The following is a 17,530-nucleotide window of genomic DNA, read 5'->3' on the forward strand; positions in this document are numbered from 1 at the left end:
AAAAAGGTTGTTTCTACAGCTGAATGTCTGTTTCCATTGGAAACAATCGGAACACATTACTATTAGTCTGCATCTAAGGACAACTGTGTTTTGTGCCATCAAAAATCCAGTGACAGGTGCCTGCAGGGCCTTTCTTAATGCTGAATGGATAAATACATGTTTGGGTCAGGCAATACCTAGCAAACCCGCTGAGTGGCAGCATCCAGATGCTGGAAAGGCAAAGTATACTCATGTCTGTGTCATCTAAAATAGTAGCTCTATATTTTCCTTTCTGTCTGCATCTTTATTTTCTGCAGTCGGTTGGGATACCATTAGGAGGAGGAGGTAACCCTGTGTATAATGCTATGGTCTCTTCGCCAGCTAAGATCTTCACTTTGCATAGGGATGAGAAACCTTACTGGGCCTCGTCTGTCTATACTGCACAATTCTGCACCTGGGCAAAAACCCATGGCAACCAATCCAATGTTTTGCTTTCATTGCTCTACATGCAAGGGGCTAATAAAGCTAATCACTGACTGATTGCTATAGGCTACTGCCTCAGTGCAAATCTGCACCGTGCTGGTAAATGAGCCCCATTTTTTACAAACAGGACACTACAACTAGTGTCTCCTTTTAGCCACCTTCTAATTTTCAATTTTCTAAAATATAAGTTTTAAAATAAATCAGGGCCCAATTTATTAAAAGGTTGGTATGTTTTTTACCAAGCAGAAATGATTGTTACCATTCTGTTAAACGCACATATTTTCTATTTCTTTTTTTTTTTTTTTATTTGCGTTAATCATTAATAATTGTAAATATGAATAATGATTAAAAATGCACATTTTCAATATCTATTAAGCAAAAAAGTGCAGAAAACGCAATTGTAAAAATTAAGCTTCTGAAAGCTTGGGTGGTCATTTAGAAGTCAACGGGGCTGTCCTAGTAAACATATTAACTATTTAGTCAATTTGAGTTTTTCAAATTCTGTTTGAACGTTTCAGCATAATAAAAATTAAGCAAAAATATTCCCCCTTTTTTTAATTTGATTTGTGGGAATTCAGAAAGCTCGAATTTTAATAAATAAGGCCCCAAAAGGGGATCTGGTTTACTGAGCTGCAGTGGGAAGCTTAAAAGCAGGGAAAATTCATTTTTAAACTTATATTTCAGTAAATAATTGAAAGCAATAATGAAAAAAAGTCATTATTTTTGGTGTACAATTTGAAATCAATATGTTTTGTAGAGATTTAGAGAGGTGTGTTCTTAGAGTGTTAGCTGCAGTAATCCTGCATGGCTGCTTCTAGTTGCCCTTCCCAAGGAGAGGAGACACAGTGACACCTAATGGATACACCTGACATTTACCACTTGAAACACACGGTGACACAGACTATTTACTGAACTGAGCTTTTTGTTCCTTTACACATCCCAATGCCTAGCTCATCAGCAGATCCATTCATAATTATGAAGGAATTACTTTCATCTCACTCAGGACTTGTAACAACCCCTTCCAACACCCAAACAAATATTCTATACACTAACTGGACCAGCTGTATTTCTGTCCTCAATCAGAGAAAAACAGCAGCAATTCCCTCTCCGCCATCTTCCTCCAGTATCTATTGCTTTTTTTTCCACTAAGTCTCAAATTTCAGATGTGCATTTAAAAGGGAAAAATAAAATAAAAACAAGCAAAGAGGCAAAAGAAACAGGCAAACACATTTCACTAAACAAGGGTGAGCGCGTCAGGAAATAAGAAAACGGTGCAAAACAAATCCAGAAAAGTGCCTTATTGATTCAGACCAGGAAAACTAAATCTGGCCCCTACACTTTAAACAATATCTCCATATCCTAAAAAAAAAAATTGTTCATGCCCACATACCCTGTAATACATATACTTATTTATATATATAAATATTTTACTTGTATTGCTAGAGACCTCAGAAGTCTCATGGTTAAAATGCAGGTGTGGTTCTAGCTTAATAGCCTGCCCTGCAGTTGGTCCTTAAGCTCTTTCATTAGCCTTTTGTAAACAATAAACCTGGTTGGTGGGTTAGAAGTCAAGGACAAAAGTCTGTTCATGTCACCCTTCACCTTCTCCACTGACACTCAGGTTTGTGTAAAGTGTCTTGGTTCCTCCTTGCTGTTTACACGCACATATATGTGTGCAAATGTATAAAATTTTTATGCAGGTGGGTAATCCAGATATTAGCCCAGTGGCTCATCTATCCCTCCAGTTGCATTGCTGGTTCATATTCAGAGGTAAAGAGTTCCTTGTAGAGTGGTGGAAAGTGATGCCTGACGATATCTGGGTATATTGCTTTAAATGCCATGAGTTTCTCTGCATGCCGCCCACATAATGCACGCAGTGTTGAGACTTTGCATATTAACTGGAAAATAAGAAACAAATGAAGTTTACATATACACACTCCTGCACAGTGGCCTTTCCTTTTATCTTTCAAGGGTGCTAATGTTTCAGGTATGGATTTGGGGCCTGCTACAGCAGGCAGAATGTTGCTGCAGCAATGAGAATATGGAAAGGGCAACTATGCAAACTGAAAGGGGATATAGTAAAAAAGCGAAAACATGAAGATATTAACTGAATATAATTAAAACATAGCCTTGGAGGCATACTGTATGGGATTGTTTAGCTGTTGAGGAAAAAAAGTGGGATATACTGCAGGGCTTTTATTGGGAGGGAAGGAGTGACAGTTGCAGAGGGTTTAATAGTAAAAGTAAACTTGGTCTAAATTGCTTAGATCTAAATTTAAATTGTTAGATTTTACACACCCCTGGTAAAGTTTTACATGAATATTATTTAATTTCAGTACTGTTGTCATACATCTGATATAACAGGCAGAAAGTACAGCTATCCCTATTTTAAAAAATAACCCCCCCTAATGGGTGAACTGGGGGTGCAGCAAAAGCTCACAATTAATTTGCTTTCAATGCTCTGGTGCCTGCAGGTTTGCCGTCCTCCTCAGAGGATCAAAATAAATCTTCCAAAAACCGTCTTTCTATTTTCACAATAAAACTTGCTCCCCTAAATGAATTGTTCATTGTTTACTATTTACAAAATGTGAAAAAATCTCATAGAAGGTACCACTACACTTACTAGTGCAGGTCCCCAGTACTTAATTAATGATAAACAATTTCAAAAAATGGAAACCAAAGACAGTTCCTTAAAAATGTGCTTAACTATAGCAAACCTTAGGTCAATTGAAATAATGAAACATCTTTATTTTACAGAGTGCCACAAAAAGGATTCAAACCACTTAAAAACCACTACACAGCCAAATAATGTGTTCTTAGTAAAAAGATCCATGGAACAAAAATGAATATACTTGTAACCCAATATAACTGAATTCATTTATACCACGTGAAAGTGAAATACAAAAAGCACTGAAGATTATCAATTTATTGGGCTGTTTCAAATTACCTTTAGGAAGAGTTAAAGTAATCAAACAAATCTAAATCAATATACTTATCGTGTTGTGTTTGAAAATGAGCTTTATCTATGCCTAGATTCGGTCCCATTTATCCCATTAATTGACGTCACTAACTAGGGATACTTTCTCCCATTATGTCACCATATTTGACCCTCTATATGACAACATCTAACAATGAATACATGAAGCTACGATGTTCCCAATCAACATGATTCGTGCTCCTGGGCAAGGGAGGTATAATATTTCCTTGCTGGCTATATTGTATTATAGCTCTCTAGATCTCTGTATTTTTCTCTTTTAGCTTTCATAGACCATTTTTGGGACACTAGTGCATGCACCCTGAGGTACTGAGTGTACCTAGGCAAGCAACAAACAAGTCTGAGTAAAATCTGCAGGCCTTTGTTCTTCTTACTGCCAATCCATTTGAAAGTGAGCTTGCAACTGAGCCTTCCTTTATTTGGTGTCATCACTGAGTTGTACCAGTGCTGTATATATGTAACCACCAGCTGTCTCCTCATCCCATCCCCCCAACGTAGAAGTCTGCATATATATGATGTCAGGTTACATGATTGACCTCACAGTGCCCACATGTAATGCCAGCTAAAGGGGGTTATACTGAAAGCTTTTGTTGCCCTGCCTACACAGGAGCATCACAGAGTTGCTCAAAACTTTGTGTGATTTCATTTTCAATCACCTTTGTCAGAATACCATCCTCGCGGTGATTCTTCTGCAAAACATGCTGTAGGGTCAGTTGGATTTTTTGCTGGAGCTTCTCAATCTTCATTTTCTCCTGAAGCCAAGATCGATCTGATTAAAAGAGATTGCTTTTAGTAGTGAATTTCTGCACAATTATGTCACCAACTAAAGAGCAGGAAATAATCAGTCATTCTTTAATGTGGCTGTTGGTGAAGAAGTAAAGGCAGCAAAACTGTACTAAATACAGTGTTACTGGCTGTAAAAAATACAGTAAGAGAGAAAGAGAAAGAAAGAGACATAATAGCTGATGTATGCTGTAATGTAAAAATGTTTCCCTAAGTATATTCTTTACATATTAGAAGGCTGCAAGCCTGAAGGTTTTATACAAGTACTGTGTTGTGCCATGTGTTTAGGTGTTACAGGCACAAAAAGCATATACTTCTCATGTGAAATTTATATCAACTATAGTAGAGTTTCTGACGCAAACACACCAGTTTTACCAGTACAGGACAGCAGCACATTATATTGTAAATACTTTAAATCACTGTTCATTTAATGCCTGTAAAAAGTTCACTGCAGCTTTAATACTAGTGATATTGGAACAGGCAAACTGTACAGTATTAAAAAATGAAACCCCTCCCTCCAAAATAAGAAACGCATATAAAATCCCTAAAAAGTATAAAATTCCACCATGTGACTGACCTAAGCATTTATAAATATTTAAAGAAATGTTAAGAAGTTATTTACTCATAAAACCATACTTTTACGAACACATTCATAATGGTTTGAAATGCAAAATAGTTGGCTACCTTACTAATCCTCTGTGTGTTTAATTTGCCCCTAAAGTATTATTTTAGTTTCCTTTTCTAGTTTTTATAGTACGTTTACAAATGAAATCAATACAGGTGCACTATCATTTCCCTATTTAAACTAATTTCCTATTTAAACCTGCCCTCTGCAAAGTGCCCAATGCCACAGGCATACCAGCAATATTATGATGATCATATTAGCGCAACAAAGAAACGTACCTCCAGACATCAGCACAAAGGCAGAGAACAGAGCAATCTCATCCTCTGTTAAATGTAAAGAGCACAAACTCTTCCCAAACTCAAAAACAAAACTTATGAAGTCTTCACATCCTGCAGAACAAAGGATTGAGTGAAATAAAGACATCCACAGATAGTGCAGTGCAGTAAGCAATAGAGATATATTTTGTACACAAACAAAATGCATGTAAGAAATATCAACATTTTCCAGTTACAAATCTTCATTATGTAACAAATTGCCAAAATGCAATGAGACCTCTCATGTATGGTAAAGTGAAAAGACAAGTAGAGATGACAGTTGTGTCTGCTTGTACCATTAAACAAGAACTGTACATGTGAGGAACACTTACCTAGGGCTTTGAAGACCTCTATGCCAGCATATTTGCCATCAAAATAGACTGTGTTATTCTGTGAATCAAAGGCACGACACATTCTAATAAATACAACTTCTAAAGAGCCTGTAGGGCAAAGAAAAGAAAGGCAGGTCAGAGACTGAGTAATGAATCAATTTAAGCTACATTTTCCATTCATTTTGCAGAACTTCCTTAGTGCGTTTCATTGTGTTAGTGAGCTTGGGGACAGCTAAAATGAATGGCTGAATCTGTACATAACAGGGCAGAAGGTGCTTAAGTATACTAATGTATGTCTGTTTATGGTGATACTTTAATATTACAATGAATACACCATAAGCTGCAAGGTGCAGAGAAATGTTTTATGTGTTTCTGTGTTTACATATTGCTGTTGCTGATGGCGAATGTAGATACCTAGAAACCCTAATAAAAATAACCATAACCACTGTTAACAGTGACTTGGTGGTTAGCATTGTTTCCTTGCAGTGCTGGGCTTTTGTGTCAGAATCTTCTCTCCCCTCCGTATCACCTAGACATCCACAGCAAATATTTAACTAGCTCAAAGTCCCAGAAATGAGAACCACTTACCACAAGAAGAATGATTGCAATGTATACTAGCCCTGTCAGCTGAGGCACCTATACAGCTTCATAATGGCATAATTCTTCCTGTAATCTATGGATTTGATACCTATCCAGTACTTAGGGGTGCCTAAAAATACTTAAAATCTGATGATGCCAGATTTTAAAATACACTTTTATATTAAAGTAAGGTTTTACACAATTAGGTGCTTCTCCTGATTCTTCTATTTTAGCAAAAGCTGATCTGCAGCCGCCTAAACATATACTGACAACTGCACTAACACTGATTTGTGATGGGCCTGTAATTTACAAGGGATTTATAAGTACCCACCCAGTGGGGTACCTTGTTTGGGCCCCCAGCTAAAGATCTGCAACTAACCCCACCCCCTTGGCCAGCAGGGTCTGTTGTAGGGTTACTATGCCACTGCACTGTAAAGTACCTACCTACTCCTAAGTGTTGCAGCTCAATCTGAGTGTTCTCGTTCAGCAAGAGGGAATTTGTTTTTGTTTTTTTTTTTTACTCAGCCCTGTTAGGGTATAATTACTGTGTTTGATACACTTTTTTTCACAAGGATGTACCCATCTTAAAAATAATTATATTATGCATATCATTATTGCTTCTATCCCATATTCTCTGGTGCTGGAGTTCATTTTTATCTACATTTACGCTCAATAATCAGTGGGAGATCAACAACTTTGGCAGAAAACAGTCTGAATATATAAAAATGAAAAGTATTCAATGTTCTCTGTAAATCACATATTTACCTGCTTTCAGCAACACTATTTGGTCATTTTGACACAGCTCCATAAATCCATCAATGCGTTTGGCAAATTCCACCACATATTGAATTGCCTCTGTGATCTTCACAGCACAAAGCTGCCACATCACTTCCCGCTGCTGTAGTAAAAACACAAGGCATGGTCAAAGCAAATTCTCAAACAGCAAGTCTACACTGCAATATTCCTGTTTAATATATTTAAGTATGTAACATTTCAAGTCATAGTAAAATCAACCAATATTCTAAAACATGAGCAATCATACTTAGTGCCAATGACATGTTCATAAAAGGGCAACTGTTTCAGAGCATATCATTAATTAGAGAGTTAGAGCCAAGCAAAATGTGTTGTTATAATAATGGACTTAAATAACTACCTTATTATTAACTGTATAATATAATTTAATAAAAGTTGCTGTTTATTTGTTTTTTTTGTTTTCTTAAGTTTTGCACAGAACACGATGGCAGAAAAGAATCAGAAAAGAATCAACAAAAGATGTATCAGACCTGTTAGTGAAAATCTGACTGATTCCTGCATGAAGACAGAATGATGAGAGACCAACTGCTAAGGGGGATAGCAAATATTAACTTGATCATTTTAGAAACGGTACAGAAATTTATATTCATTATTTGTATTAAGTGTTTTTGTTCAATGATATCAAAGCTGTAGTGAATTGTAATTTTTGCAACAGTTCCCCTTTAACATAGAGGTTTCATGAAATTACAAAAAAATGTTTTGCTTATCCTCACAGCATAGAATCATGTACCAACCATAAGTAAAGTCAAGAGTAATGTTGTTCAGAAGAGGACAGAAAGATAAAAAAAAATGCCCTCTAAAAAGAACACACTGCCCTTCCTTAGTTCCCCAAAGAGCATCTGGATCAGCCACCAGACATCTGGAATAATGTTTCCTAGACATATGAATCAAATCTGTAACTTTGTGTAACAGTCCTTCAGCAAAACATGAACACTATAAAAACTTGCAATATACTGTCAAGCTTGGTGACAAAGATATCAAAAATATATGGCTCAATGGCATTTGGATCTGCACAGAAAAATTCAGGTTTTAATTAGAAAATTCTGGAACAAAAAAACAGGCCATCAATCTGCGCCATGAAACCCAGCAGAAAGGGGTCATGTAACATAACAGGGTCACTGGGGCATATTTATAACACCTTGAAAAAGTATATACACAGAAAAAACTGCAGAAACATTGGCATAGTTATATCCTGACAATATGCCAGAAAATTTGCTACATTATGCTTTCATGGCAGTACTCTATGAAGTTGGTATATCTTGCCTATGTACAAAAGTGTGAGAGCAAAGCACTTAGCTATTCCTTGTGTGAGTGCTATTGTGCTATTAGCTGAGCAAATCCCACTGCTCTCAAGTGCGCTGAATGCTTTACGCCAGGTATCCCCAACCTTTTTTACCTATGAGCCACATTCAAATGTAAAAAGAAGTGGAGAGCAAAACAAGCATGAATAGTGTTCCTGGGGTTACAAATAGGGGCTCTAATTGTCGATTTGGCAGCCTACAGGAGGCTCTGTTTGGCAGTCCACCTGGTTTTTATGCAACCAAAACTTGCCCAAAAGCCAGGAATTCAAAAATAATCATCTGCTTTGAGGCCACTGGAAGCAACATCCATGGGACTGGTGAGCAACATGTTGCTCATGAGCCACTAGTTGGGGATCACTGCTTTACACAGTGGCAGAGCTTGTATGTATCAACTAGAAGGGCAGCAGGTTTGTGCAGAAAACTTTGCCAGCGTTGACATAAGGTAAAGAACATCTCTTTACTCTGACTGTCACATCATCTCTTTGCAAATAGACTGCAAGGGTAATTCTATGTCTCAGTTAATGTCAAACTAGAGAGGATTATTTATATTATAATACCCAACAATACCTGCTGCACTATAACAGGGGAAAAGGTGCTTTAAATATTGGCGTGGGACACTAATTTATAGTGTTATGTATAAGTAAGTTTGGCAGTAAACTAAGAAATTTGCCCTATGCCCAAGAAAAATATAGTAACCTGATACCAGGGTTTGAGACAACACTCATTTGTAAGTGACAGGAGTACCAACTAAAGCTGGCCATACACTGTAAGATTTGCTCGGCTCGCTAGGTCGCCAAACAAACAGATCTTACTCCTGGTATTCCCACTTAAAGTGGCCAATATTGGGGGAAATAACCATGGGACTAGGAGCCAGTCGAAGCTAGAACCGCATCAATAAGCTAATGTGACCTCGAACCAACGGTAAAATCAAACCTGTTCAATTGACTTTCGGCCATATGTAAAAAGTGTAATTCACAACAAGGGAATCTCAATAGAATGGCTGGGCCAGCAGCTACCAAATATTAAGGGACATATTTATTATTGATCATGTATCCAGGTTTTTCCTGGCAAAATATAATTCCCTAAAAGATTTATATTGTCTTCTACTGTACCAACTGTTATCCTTGTAACTTGACGATAAAAGATAAGAATTACAAAATAATTGCCCTACATACAGATTGCCTGCAATCCCTAAAAGTCTAAAAAACCATTCCCAAAGAGTACAGCAGCAATGGGGCAAAACAAGACAAATGTGATCAATACTGTTGCAAAGCTCTTTACAGGTTTTTGGCACTCTGCCTTCTATCTGTGCCCCTTACCTTGCTCTGGTAGTTATCAATCTCTTCCTGAAGGAAAGTCTGCCACATAAGCTGCTGAAGCTCTTCCCGTAAATACTGGCAAGTCTCCATGTGGGACTTAGAGATATTCTGAGCAAGATGTTCTGAGGCAGAAAGAGAGAGGGGAAAATAAAGAAAGGTAAGAATCTACAAATGCATTTCAAGCTCTACAAATACTTATAACTAGTGGTGCCTATACTGTGAGCTCAAATATTTCTTGGAATATGAATTAAAAGGCCACCCAATACCTCCAGATCAATTATATTTTCTCATTCTTTCACCACAGGATTTAATGAGATTATTGGCATACCACTGTGAATAATAGGATTACTTTCTTCCCTTAAAAACATTGCCACAAAGTGGGGTCTCACTGGAAGAAAAACAATGTGACTCTAGGGTTATTCCATGGCATCCACACAGCTGAAATTGTTACATGTCCCTTGAGCACTGGCTCTTTGCTGGCAAATGTCACTTCCTCCTGAATATTACTAGCGAAATAAATCACATTTTGTTTAACATGCTAAGTTTCAATCATGTTTTAAGCAAAAATATCACTTCCTACTCATCACTCACTAAAATGTCATTAGTTTGGACAGAGGCGTTTTCCCTGTGTAATTGTCCTGCTGTCTGTAATGTTTCTCTCCTTTTTCACTAGGAGAAAGTGTCTCTTAAGGTGGCCATCCGCGGGCCGATTGTAGCTGCCGATAACGGTCCCTTAGACCAATTAGGCAGCTTATTGGCCCGTGTAGGGGCACAAACGACAGGCCTGCCTACCGACATCTGGCCTGGAATCACCCAGATATCGGGCAGGTTAAAAAATTTACTTGGATCAGGGACTGCATTGGCTCGTTGATGCAGTCCCAAAACCGATTGTGCTTATTACCGGCGTTTGTAAACCTTTAGTTCACAAAAAAGAAGCAGATAATCTCAAAATTACACTCAAATTGCTAGACAATAGGGTTCAGTAAAGCTGGCCATACACTTTACAATTACAATCCTACCTTCCACTAACGTTCAGGGCTGACTCATCAGATATGGAGGTAAAAACAATAGGAATTCTTCCCCTATCTAACGATTCAACCCTAAACGCAGCTTTTGCTTGGGCACCTTCACCAACAAGATGATCCACCATACACACACTGAATATCGTATGAAAACCTCTTTTGTACGATAATATCGGTGTGTGTATGGCCAGCATTAATAATGAAAAGAAAATGCTTATAAAGTGGTAGTTCACATTTTTATTAAATCTCAGTATGATGTAGACTGTGATATTCTGAGACAAACTGCAGTTAGTCTTTAATTTTTATTTTATGTGGTTTTTGAATTATTTAACATCTAGTTCAGCATCTTTTCTGTAAGGAATTTTAGCAGCTGCCCCTTCTTACTTCTTATTAACTTCCTCACTTCCGAGTTAAGTCACATAACACATTTTCTTTATAAATGAATAAATTGAGAACAGTAGTGGCTTAATATTATTTTATATGACAATAATCTTTCTTTGTTTTTATCAAAAATACTATTGTCCTGGTACTGATCTTGGGGAGATAAAATTCACTTTCCTAAAATTTAATTTTGCGATGACTCAGTGTATGCTGTTTTTTGCATTAAACAAAGAAGTCAATGGGAATTGTCGTAGGCAAATTGTAGCAATCTACAATTCGAGGTTTAAGAGGTTTTGAAGGGCTTTTTCCATTTATAAGTCCACAAAGATTGATAGAAAAAATGTAAAATCTACAGAAAATCGGTGGTTTTCGTGTTCCTTTTGTTTTCATTCCATATTTTCATTCGTTGGTGCTTTTAAAATTTGGATCTTTTAATAAATGACTAGACATTTGTAGTTTTCATGGAAATGAGTTTATTCATGGTTTCTAAACCTCTAAAACCATAGAAAAACAAATGTTGATAAATCTGCCTCCACAAATTAACCTAAAAGTGAACTACCACTTTAAGACTGACTATAGCAATGAACTTAAATCCTAATGAACTCACCAAGTTCTGCCATAGAAATTGTTGGGGATGTCTCGCCGTTGGTGAAGGAACAGTATGGGAAGAAAGAAGATGCAGGAGTATAGTCACAAAGGGGTTCTGGTTTTATGCCATTAACATCCAGGCCTGACTGATCAGGGGATGGCTGGATATCTAAATAAAAGCTGTTTACAGTTGAATCATTTTTGCTTTCCTCTTCCATGTATCCACCCAAGTCATCCCGAAGTTCAGTGAGACCATTTGGGGTGAGCCCATAACCTGCAGGATTCAAAGGTTCTGCCTCTCCTGGAGGCTGCTGGTGGTCTCTCTGTTGCTGCATGCGATGTTTTTGTACCTCTGCATACAAACTGTCCCTCTGCTTTTTGGACATACGACCAAACTTTACAGCTGCAAAATATTACAACAGTAACTGACAAGATTGTATACTCAATCAACAAACTCTGCCAACTAACAGATCGGTGCAGGTAATTGATTTAGCCATTAACAACTTCATTAAAAATACTAAATCATAACTTACCATCCCGGGACATGCCCACAGCGAGGCATTTCTGCAGCCGACAATGCTGACAACGATTCCTGCTTGTCCTATCAATCAAACAGTTTTTCTGGCGTGGACATGAGTAAGTTGCATTGCTCTGCTGGCTTCGTCGGAAGAAACCCTACATATAAACAAATATTATGAAATGATGTACACACATGGGCACCCATAGCTACTACCCTCCCTAACAAACTGAGGTTCCCTAAGCTCTTATACTATACAGTGTTCATAAACCATAAGAAAATGTTGGTGTAGAGAAATACTGAAAGCAAGAATTAGTCTTACATTGTAAGTCATTATGAGTGTTTATAATGTTTAGACAAGTAGGCAAACCAGTAGGGATGCGCCAAATTTAGTATCCTGCCAAATCCCCACTTAGTATAACTGAACTGAGGTACAATAATAAAGTGCAATAAACTGATACCATTACAACTCTTCATGTAAAAAAAATACGTTTTTGCATACCGCAACTCATTTCAGTTCTTACAGTCAGAAGTTAGCAGCCTCATAGATTTCAGTAAAAACAGTTTTACAGGCAACTAAACAGAAGTTTGTTTTTAAGAAAAAAAATTGTTTTTGTGGAGGCATTGCAGTGCCATTGTTATGAAGAGCAGTTAGAATGAATCCTGCATAGAAGCACTGATTAAGCTATGGCACAAATATATCTGAATACTAGCTGTCATGTTTTAGCAACTGTGATGCCTTAGGTGATACATAACATACAACCTGCCCTTGTAGTAATTAATTAAAAATTAAGTACTGCACATCACCTACAATGTTCAAAACTAAAATTCCAGAAAACTGTACATACTGCTTTTGGAGGAAAAAATTGGTTCAGAAACCTGATTTATGCAATATATCGCTGTAGTACACTACCAAAACCAAATGATTTGCCCAGGTGCATCCAAATGGTACATATATCCATATAGACAAGAGTACCCACAGGATTTATAAATAAGTGAATACATTTATTTGGTCCTGCCTGAAGAGCCTTAAACATTGACAATAAATTATTTCACTTAAGTCTCATGAGGATATATATATATATATATATATATATATATATATATATATATATATATATATATATATATATATATATATATATATATATATATATATATATATATATATATCCAAAAAAAAACCAGCAACACAGAGTTATATTCCAAAAAGATCAATCGTGTAAAAAACGCATGAACAGCAACCATGCTAACCAACCCCATGTTCTATTTATCCATAGTGAACCAGCAAATAAATTATCATTAAAGCATCACACGCCATGAAGTGACCATTGCAGTTAAGTGTGCAGGAAATGCCGTAAAGTGATCAGTGCCATAAATTATCATTAAAGTATCACAAGTGCAGATCTGGTGCTATTTAAATTAATACCCCTTTAAAATAATCATTAAGGTTCAGTGAAGTGATTCGACAAAGCAATCATTAAAAATCTGTGAAACAGTACAATACATCATGTTAAAAATATACACATTACAGTGTCATGATTGCTGCACACTTTACTGCAATGGTCACTTCATAAAATGGCAGCTGCTATCTTAAGCAATCAGAGAAAGCTTCTAAAGCTGTTTACTCAGGTATGTAATGGTTTCTGCATTATAAATATAGTGTTCTAGGTGGCACTAATGTGGCAAATCTATTGGCAGTAAAATGCCAAAATGACTTTCCTTCTCCTTTAAGGACAGGGCCCCTTTGCAGCCTGTACCTGCCAGTGCCAAGTTCCATGTCTAAATGACATGCAAGTAGGTGATAACATGATAGTTTAGTACAGTGATCCCCAACAAGTGGCTCGTGAGCAACATGTTGCTCCCCAACCCCTTAGATGTTGCTCTCAGTGACCCCAAACCAGGTAGTTATTTTTGAATTCCTGACTTGGTGGCAAGTTTTGGATAAATAAAAACAAGATTTACTACCAAATAAAGCCTTCTGTAAGTTGATAGTGTGCATAGAGGCTGCCTAATAGCCAATCTTAACCCTTATTTGGCACCTCCATGAACTTTTATGGTGCTTGTGTTGCTCTCCAAGTCTTTTTACATTTGACTGTGGCTCACGAGTAAGTAAGGTTGGGGACCCCTGGTTTAGTAATAGGGTAAGATTGGGGCTATAACTTTCTTGACACAGGGCTGCTGAATCTGCTGTTTAGTGAAGTTCCCTGTATATTAAAGTAACATTAATTATTAACATAAAAGTCCTCAACTCCTACTAAAGGAACAGTAACACATTACCCTGCAATGTTAAAACTGGTGTGTTTGCTTCAGAAATACTACTGTAGTTTATATAAATAAGCTGCCATCTAGCCTTGGGGGTAATTTTTAATATGAGAAAAAATGAGATAAAGGCACAGATAACATAGCAGAATAGAAACGCGCACACCCAAATGAATATAAAGAGGTGCTATTCCCTAAGGAGGATACCCACGGACAGTCCCCAAATAACAAACATAATAATAATAAATAATTCACATGGGGGAATACACACTTAAAAAACAAAAATTATGCTTAGATTTTGTAACTCAATAAACTTGTGTTTTTTAAAAGTATGCATTCCCCCCCTATGTGAATTAACATAGCAGATAGGATCGCTAAAAATACAAGTGGTTTAGATTTCTACATAAGAGCTAAAACCACTTTATTCTACAGTTACCTGTTATCTGCAATCTAACCTGTGCCATTTAGCAATCTTTGGAATCTTAAGTGTAATTAAAAAAAAACCTTTAAACATTAAATAATTGCCTTCAATAAGGATTAATTGTAGTTTAGCTGGGATTAAGTATTATTATTGCAAAAAAAAGTAAATCATTTTTGGGATATCAAGCAAAACATTTTGTGTACAAAACAGATCCTTTAGAAGGATTAAAGTATAAGAAACAGCAGACAAAGGGTGCCTTATGCAGTGTAAGGACAAATGGGGGTTGCCTATGTACAGCAAGTGTGATTCTATACTTGGCTATTAGTTGGTGTAGCACATTAACTACTGTGAAGCAACACCTTCTACCAGTATAGGCAAAAACATATATATATACTGGAACAAGGACAGCACTCCTAGGATTTATCTAAATCCTAGGAGTGCTGTCCTTGTTCCAGTGCATTTTTTTGTACTAGCACCCAGGTTTTGTTGCTGCAAATGGTGTGCACCCTATGGACTATTTTATATATATATATATATATATATATATATATATATATATATATATATATATATATATATATATATATATATAAATATAGAATGCCGGCACTCACGAAACAGAGGAATATAGCTGCCTGGGTGCAGTCATTAAGTATTCATAAACACGTATCATCCAATGAGGAAGCCACAGCCGAAACATCAGTTTATTGCTTTGAATAAAGACTATTTTTTGCACATAAGTCCTGTGAGTGCGGTTTCCTCGTTGGATGATACGTATATATATATATATATATATATATATCTATATTATAGTGTATTTATATTATAGTATTCCCTTTTGAATTTGTTTTACTTAGCATTAGTTCTGTTCTTACTCTAAGCACATCTCATACCTAGAGTTGGAAGACATAGCTATGTTTGGCCTCTCTGTGTTCTAATGACAATTCCCAACTAATGAATGGACTCCTGGAGTTCATTACCATACCCGATTCCTCTTCTGTATACACATATGTCTTAATTAGATGCTCATTGGCTGTTTAATTACAAGGAAGCAGCTGCCAGCTGCCAGGCCTTTCTGTACCGGCGGGCACGCTGAGAAGTCTCCACTCCAGTGGGTGACAAGGAGACTCTCCGAAAGCTATGTGATTTATGGCTGGCTGCGGAAGAATCCTCTGGCTCATTAATCTCTCAAATAGGGGCTGCAATTAAAATGTAGTGCTTTTTCTGACGGCTTCTCTCCCATTGCCGACCAAAAGGACATTTCCTATTCCCAATGGTGAATAGAATAATCCAAGCAGTGCTCTAAATGGGGAATTTCCAGATTATGTGTGAATATGTATGCATATAAATGCATTTCCATGCACAGAACTGAACAAGTATAGTAACAGCAATGTCTGTGTATATGTAATATATATATACACATACACCAGCGTGTAGTTTGCACTCCATTGGTATTAGTGCCTGGGTGCCAGAATAAAAAAAAAACTATATGATACTTTATAAACAGGTATGGGACCTGTTATTCAGAATTCTAGGAACCTGGGGTTTTCCAGGGGGTCTTTATATAATTTGGATCCTAATACTTTGTGTCTATTAAAATATCATTTAAATATGAAATAAACCAAATAGAACTGTTTTCCTTCAATAAGGATTAATTATATTTTAGTTGGGATTAAATATGTGCTAATGTTTTATTTTTATTTATTTTATTTTTTTATTTATTTTATAAAGAGAGAAGTAGGAAATACTTTTGAAACTTTGAATTAGTTAAAAAAAAAAATGGAGTCTATAGGAGATGCCTTCCCGTAATACAGAGCTTTCTGGATCTATATATATATTTTTGGAAATCGGCCATGAAGGGGGGGTCACGGTGGCTCAGCAATTAACAAGCACACCTTGCATACCTATGGTTTTCAGATTTTTGGGAGTTAAATCCACCATTTGCTCTTCAGTATTCTTTCTTGTCACATATATTTAATAATAAGCCTAGGAATAACGTATCTTAGATTTGAAAACTTCCTCAAGCACCACTTTCTGTGGAGTGGCAAATAGCAAGTAGGGGGTGACTGCCTCAGGAGGCAGGGAGGTGCACACTCCTATAGTGATCCAAGTAACTGAAATCTCACTCTGACTGTAGTGCTGTCTAACCCATCCCACTCACAATTATCATAACTTCCTTCCAACAGCATACATAGCAATAACACATCATAGCATCATTTTCCCCAAGTAGAATTTATAGCTATAGAATAGCTTCCTTCATTTGTCTGTGAGGATTCTATCCATTTTTTACATTTTTACTAGTGACGCAAAACTCTGATCAGTGAGTCTGAACTGTATTGGTAGATCTATATTGGTTGTACGGTAAAGGCATGACACACTTTAGTTTTGTAATTTGTTTGCACAGGTAGCTACAATTCTCCAAACTGATTATATCTATGTCATTGCCAGAATATTGTCATCAAAATATTCATGTGGCACTTGTAACAGTATTAGGCATTATTAAGCATTATGTCGCTCAAGGTTTTAATCTTAAAGGAGAACTAAACCTAGCTAGAAATGACATATTATATATATTACATATACTAAACTGACTGAACTAGCTTAAAGCTTTAGCATTTCTATAGTAGTAATGATATAGATCTTTACAGGTGTCCCATCTTGGATTCTGTTAGAACTGTCTGGGACAGTGCACATGTCCAGTGCGCATTGAGCAGCTGTTGGGAAGCTTTGCTTAGGGGTTCTCACAAATTATCAAGCAAAAAGTGAGGCTGGCCAGTCATATAAACTGATGCTACAGGGCTGATTATTAAATTCTG

At 36.7% G+C, this 17,530-nt stretch overlaps 1 protein-coding gene across 3 annotated transcripts in view; it reads right to left on the reverse strand.

Moving 5' to 3' along the window:
• Positions 1 to 752: 752 nt before the first annotated feature.
• Positions 753 to 17,530, reverse strand: part of rora (RAR related orphan receptor A) — a 55,982-nt gene continuing 39,204 nt past the window's right edge. For 2 of the 3 annotated variants that reach the window (XM_012966749.3, XM_012966750.3), the window contains 8 exons: positions 12,048 to 12,189; positions 11,534 to 11,917; positions 9,524 to 9,645; positions 6,856 to 6,988; positions 5,512 to 5,619; positions 5,144 to 5,254; positions 4,114 to 4,226; positions 1,151 to 2,360 (listed from right to left, as the gene is read on the reverse strand). In XM_012966749.3, the coding sequence (XP_012822203.1) occupies positions 2,196 to 2,360; positions 4,114 to 4,226; positions 5,144 to 5,254; positions 5,512 to 5,619; positions 6,856 to 6,988; positions 9,524 to 9,645; positions 11,534 to 11,917; positions 12,048 to 12,189 (1,278 nt within the window). In that variant the 3' untranslated portion in view covers positions 1,151 to 2,195. 3 annotated transcript variants of the gene reach the window in all.

The sequence above is a fragment of the Xenopus tropicalis genome, chromosome 3 (assembly GCF_000004195.4).
Source record: "Xenopus tropicalis strain Nigerian chromosome 3, UCB_Xtro_10.0, whole genome shotgun sequence".
NCBI lineage: Eukaryota > Metazoa > Chordata > Amphibia > Anura > Pipidae > Xenopus > Xenopus tropicalis.